Source organism: Ammodytes marinus, assembly GCF_949987685.1.
Source record: "Ammodytes marinus genome assembly, chromosome: 15".
Classification (NCBI taxonomy): domain Eukaryota; kingdom Metazoa; phylum Chordata; class Actinopteri; order Uranoscopiformes; family Ammodytidae; genus Ammodytes; species Ammodytes marinus.
Window position 1 is genome coordinate 5,237,133 of NC_137219.1, and position 6,483 is coordinate 5,243,615.

Here is a 6,483-nt window from a genome sequence, read left to right on the forward strand (position 1 = left end):
TTAGTGAGCAGCTAAAAATACCTCACACTATTCTGGAAAAAGTGATGTTCGGTGTAGGTTGAGATTTGAGATAACCAAGGGGGGATGGTTTTAAAACTGCATATCTGTACAAATTGGAGAAGCCGGTAGACATAGTATGTGCTCAATCAGTCCTTGTTTAATCAATTATCAATGTTGAAGAATTAATTTTTCTGGTTTGGATCAGCACTGTAAAAGCTTGATGATTATTTGAAAAAAATTATCCAGGTCAACAAGTCATTCAGTCTTTTAAATTACACTCAGGACGAAAGTTAAAATATAAATGAAATGTCACGTTGGCAACTGTATCTGACATTCTTTTTATTTAAAAAAATAAGCATACAATGTTTATTACCCACAAAGACAGAATTACAGATTTAGACTAAATCTAGCCAGCCATACATTTTAATATTGTAATAGAATATACAGGGCACTGTAATACCTAATAGCAGAATTTGATGTGGCTCATTTGTATATAATAATTCAAATACACTGTGAATTATAAATTTGTGGAAATAAAACCACTTTGTTCTAAAAATTCTATTTACATGAACCAAGATAATCCGCCTCCCAAGAGCATCTGTCCAGACCTCAGCTCTTAGTTGTTCTGCTTTCCACTTGAACCCTGCAACAGACAAGAAAGGACACCATGTGTATATGCGATTGTCACATGTACAAATTTATAATCTAACCTCTCCTAATTTACATCTAATCTATCACATAAACATATTTTGTGTTTATTTAGGTCCCAGGTTGCTCTCTTCACTGTGTTCCTCTTTTATATTTTCTTCTTTAATATTGCATTGTTGAAGGGACCCTGAGACTCAATAATGTCATTGCCAACGACTGCTGCTATAATTGTTTTTCATATGACAAAAAAATGATCATGAAAAAGAGTGCATATTGAATAAATGGTATAGGGACAGGGAGATGATGTAGGACCAACCTGAAGCTTCCATACCAGAAAGGCTACAAAGGCTCCATAGACGCTGCTTTTGACGATAAACACGCTGTAGGAGAGTTTGGCACCGTGTGTGATCCGCAGATATTTCTCTGCAGAAAGTTCATACATTTAGATGAGTGACATGTAAAGCTGTGCATTTATTTGAATTTTAACTGCAATTACAATTTCAACTTCCAACTATAATGAAAATAAGATAATCGGCTTTTACAAAATAATGTTTTGAAGTCGGGTCAAGCCTTTGAGCAAGGTCATATTTTACAGTTGAACTGATTAATCAAGGAAATCCACTGTTAAAAAGCCAGCTTTTCCAATACATTTCAGAAAATGCATGATGTTTCCAAAATCAATGTATGTATTGTTTAATAATTGTGATCTCAATATCAATCAAAATAATCGCAATCATGATTTTTACGATAATCGACAGGCCTTAGTGACAAGAAATATCCAGTTCACTTCGTGGAGACAGTTTATGAATGCATCTAAGACTTTGTTTATACTTTCATATATACTTACAATTAATTAAAAAATGTATATGACGGTGTGTTTTGTGTGATGTTAACTATGGAGGTGTTGTTGACACAAAATAATATATTTACCTCGTGTGATGACTTCTCCTCCAGCAGACTTGTCTGAAAGAAATCGATTTAGACAGGGACAGTTGATCAATTAAATTTGTTACCAAAAATATATAGATTAGATTATTTCTGTGATCCTCAAGAACACACCTTCTTCACCGCTTATCCAGTCCGAAGAATAGATGGTTTCCTTTCCATTGAAGAAACTGACGATGCAGGTGAAATTGTTTGCCGGTTGAAACCAATCCTCTTTGAAGACCCTCAACCTGCTGGTGATTTTGTACACTTTGCCATCGCGCAATGCAGCGTTGTCAGTAGCCACACCATCTGTGACTTTCTCCCCCGTTTTCTCCCAGCGTACACTGACATGGTCTGGGTAGAATCCACTGGCCACACAAACAATGGTCTTCTTCCTTTTGTTGCTTATCTTGTGTCGACACTCTTTTGCTGAAGGTCCAAGCACTTTCACTGATGTTGGTTGTTGGATTTCATGCCCTGGTTCTGTGAGGACATGACATAATTTTTTAAAAATGAAATATAATCAAAATCCTTTAAATCCGTCATGAAACTGGAAGTTTTAATATCAACAAAAACAACACATTCATCGAACAATTTTGTATTCATATTCAAAGCATCAACAATCATTTTCTTCAACTGAATGTTTAATTTAATGTTATTTCAGTGATCTTACCAAGAACTGTTAGTTTGGTTCCCTCTCCAAAATAAGCAGGGTAATTGCCAGAGCACACTGCTGTGCTCACATGTAAAAATACTGACTGCAATGGCACAAACTATTGAACTAACCAGTAAATCTTCAGTGCAAACATACTCACCATTTGTTTCCCTTCCTGATGGTCTTTACTATATGTTTTCAATCTTTCCTTTTGACTTCTTTGCACTTAAAAATTAACTGTTTTGCAAATAAGACAAGTTTGGCTGTTTGGCCTTTTCAATTATTTAAGCGCAAATGGCAAATTACACACTTTGAAAAATAATGACATAAGTATGACACCAGTTGTTCAAGTTTATCAAAGTCTGCTGGATGGACAAAATGTAGCTTTTACCACCCCTTAAGCACTGAGAGATATATCTAATTTAATAGACTTTACAATTTATTTGTACCGTTTGACAAAATACATACACAGCATTGATTAAATCAAACAATAACCAACAATTATTTCGAAATTCAGGTCAAAGGAAGCCCAGGAAATATTTACACATAATACTTTTGTCATTTTCTTACCTATCACAGTTAGTTTGGTTCCACTACCAAAGTAAGCAGGCTCATAGTTGTTCACACTGATAAAAGACTGCAGAAAAAACTACCCAACACTTCAACACTGAAAGCGGTACACTGTTTTTGTGCCCTTTTTTCTGAGACAAAGTAAAAACCTTTAACTATGCACACAAAACTCCTTAAATTAGTTTACCAAATTCAATCAGTTCTTGACGGTATTAAACAGCTCATCTTAAGTCCATTTAAGACAATAAGATTTAAAAACAAAACACTCACCTGATATAAGTTATCATTTCAATATAATTTTACATTATACCTTTTGATATCTTATGTTAGTGTATATCGAATAATCTTTACCGTCTTACCTAAAACAGTCAGTTTAGTTCCAGCTCCAAAGTAAGCTTCTGACTGGAAACTCACAGTGTTTCACAGAGCTGATAAGAAGTCGCTGAGAGAGTAATAATCTGGGCATAGAGCCAAATATTTTATTGCAGGGTTAGGGTTAGAACTTTTTTACTTAACATGGACAACTATTGTGTTTATGAACAAAACGTCTCCATTAACTTCTTTCAAGCTTTAAATTGTTACTCTTTGTACCCTATCATGTCTTTTTAAATACATTCTTAATATTACCCATAATCTTAACAGACAAGTAAGCTGTGAATCAAGCTCAACAGCATATTTTGTTGCAGGTTTTTCTTACCTAAAACGGTGAGTTTAGTTCCAGCTCCAAAGTAAGCCTGGGTGTATGAGCACAGAGACTTTTGACTGTTACAAAAACTCTTCCTTCCCTTACTGCTGCCTCCCTTTTTTATGAGTTACTTTGCAATTTGTTAAAACTTTGTCACTCAATCACATGGAAGAGCTTTTGTTTTAAACTACTTTGTAAAAGAGTCAAATCATCCTTAAAACACCTTAACCATTCAAATATCCATATGCTTTATTTTACTTTTTGATTATTTAGCCCAGTGACAGCTATAATCATGGTTTAAATCATTGATAACTACAATAGGAGTCAACAGGCATTTGAATGATTTACTTTTCAGAGACACCTCAACAATATCATGAACAATCTCAAAATACCTTTTAAAATGATTTCTTACCTAAAACAGTCAACTTAGTTCCTCCACCAAAGTAAGCTTCTGAAGTAGAGTCACAGTGCACTTGATCAGTGCTCAAAACAACACGCCGCTTTAACTTCGCTGCTTTATTTTCTAGTTTTTAAATAAATGCAATTTTCCGTATAAAACCTACAACTACACCCTACTTTTTTGAAGTTGTGTTAAAAAAATCTTGATTATAACCCTGTTAGGATGTAACTTCCCAAGAACAGTCAGTTTGGTTCCATGGCCAAAATAGGCTTCGTACTGACGCAACGTTTAAGCTAGAGAGCACAAAACTCTGAGCTGAACTTAAACTATAATGAACCCAATACATTAAGTTTTTAGTAAGTTGATGCTCCAAATACCATGCTTTCCCATTTGATTTGATTTCTTACCTAAAACAGTTAACTTTGTTCCTCCACCAAAGTAAGCTTCATAACCACCAGTGTCACAGTGCACTTGATCAGTGCTCAAAACAAAATGCTGCTTTTACTTTGATTCTTTACTTTTAGTTGCTTCTGGATTTTTATTCCAAGCACTGCCACTATTATTTCAGTTCAAACCCAACATTTGCTGTTTATACATGTGAATTATTAAGTTTGATGTCTCACTTACCAAGCACTGTCAGTTTGGTTCCCTGGCCGAAATAGGCTTCGTAATTAGCACAGCGATTAGGCTTAACATCAAAAAGCTCTGATCTGAACTTAAACTATAATGATTCAAATACATTAAGTTTCTTATTGCACTACTCCAATAACAAGGCCTTCCACAATTGTTCAATTAGAATCATCTTTGACTTACCCAAAACTGTCAGTTTTGTTCCTTTTCCGAAGTATGCTTCATTTGCATTGTCACAGTGCAGAATTGCTAATCATGAAACTTGTCTTTCTTTCCCAGAAATGTATTTGGAAATGTTGTACTAATAATTTTGTCAATAAGGCTCTATAGAAATATGACATATACAATGATAAAGCAATAAACTGAAATATTTACCTTAAACCGTCAGTTTGGTTCCTTTTCCGAAGTATGCTTCGTTTAGATTGTCACAGTGCAAACATACTTATCATGGAACTCTTGTCTCTGAATTTGCCAGAATGATCAAATCTATATATATATTTTTTTTTACAAATATTTCAAACTATACTAAGGCTCTAAAGCAAGGTGAAATTTACCAAAATACATAACTTATCTGAAATATATTTACCTAAAACCGTCAGTTTGGTTCCTCCGCCAAAGGAAGCAGGCTCATTGTAGTTCAGTGTTTTCACTTCAGCTCAATATTTAAGTTTTTTTATAAACAACACTTTTTTCCTTCACTTTCAAACCAACATTTTCTCTAGTTTCAGTTTGTTGCCAAAAACTTAAGATTTGAGAGATCCTACTTACCCAGAACAGTGAGTTTTGTTCCCTTTCCAAAGTAAGCTTCAGCCCCAGTGTCACAATGTATGTCTCCTCTACCAAAAAGTAAAAAAAATTTCATAATCAACATAAAGGCACACAGTCTAATAACCCAGAAGATGAAGAGAGTTTGAGCATACAGAAACATCTTCATTATATCCAAACTTGTTGTTTATGTCAAGACAAGTTAAAGAAGCTTCCGAATGTTGAACATTGGAATTAAAGAGAATTTATTAACCTTTTTGTTCCAAGGTTATTCTGCATATAATTGACTTGTCATTGCCAAAGTATCCTGCCATCCTACACACCTTCAGATTATTGATTTTTCTGCTTTCCCAAATGTCCCAGGTAGCGTGTAACAGACGACACAATGGGTTTTAATGGGAGGAGGTTTTTGTACGGCGGCTCTATAGGAATGTATCACCGTGGCCCCCTGTCCCCACGATGAAAAAGCATCATACAAAAACCTGAGCACTTTTTCTGTCTCTCCCCTCTCCTTCCCCCACACAGCTTCTCCGTATCTCATCCTCCATCTCTCTCTGTGTGGGGGAGCAGCTGCACAGGTCGGGCTGACTGTCGGCTGAAAGGGCTACAACCATAGACTGTTTATGGCTACAACCATGTCTGCTGCTATTTCTGTGACTGCTAAGAAAAGATCTTGTTTGTGTTTCTTTGTGGCTGCTCAGAGGGAGTAACATCTCTGTTGGTCACACCTCTGTATCCACCCATTCATTTGAGGAGATACATTTACTCAGTTAACATTCACTACTTCACTTTCACTCTACCTGGTTAAATCACATATTAATAATAACGCTCAGTTACTCTCAGCTCTATGAAGTCATTTAGCATCTTTAATGTCATTGTTTTGCTTTTAAGGCACATAACTCACGGTCTGTCGGCTGTTAGGTACTGACAGGTAGTTTGTATTTATTTATGGAACAATCGGGTAATTAAAGAACAAACTATTTCTCAAATTGAGTTGGTACAGACCAAAACAGAGTTTATCTGGTGGCCATAAGCACAATTCCAAATCAATGTTAATGTTTATCTCTAGCTACTGGATGTTTTTATAGTTTTATATAAAGTCTATGATAACTAGTTGTTCTTCTGCCCCTTAGTAGACAAAAAATCAGTCGATGCAGGTTTAACAACATCACATCTAAAATGAATTATAAGTGGTAGGCTATA

At 35.2% G+C, this 6,483-nt stretch overlaps 1 protein-coding gene across 3 annotated transcripts; it reads right to left on the reverse strand.

Annotated features, from left to right (window-relative positions):
- Positions 1-324: 324 nt before the first annotated feature.
- LOC307261519 (T-cell receptor beta-1 chain C region) lies at positions 325-5,928 on the reverse strand. Of its 3 annotated transcripts, none has more exons than XM_080042079.1 (6): positions 5,763-5,928; positions 5,284-5,351; positions 1,708-2,058; positions 1,579-1,611; positions 980-1,071; positions 325-643 (listed from the first exon to the last, which is right to left on the reverse strand). In XM_080042079.1, exons 1-6 carry the CDS (start codon positions 5,819-5,821, stop codon positions 617-619), a joined length of 630 nt encoding a protein of 209 aa, XP_079898205.1. In that variant the 5' UTR covers positions 5,822-5,928; the 3' UTR covers positions 325-616. The 3 variants fall into 3 exon arrangements, with proteins under 3 accessions (XP_079898205.1, XP_079898204.1, XP_079898206.1); XM_080042078.1 differs by having other exon boundaries at positions 965-1,071; XM_080042080.1 differs by having other exon boundaries at positions 965-1,071; positions 5,534-5,900.
- Positions 5,929-6,483: the final 555 nt, after the last annotated feature.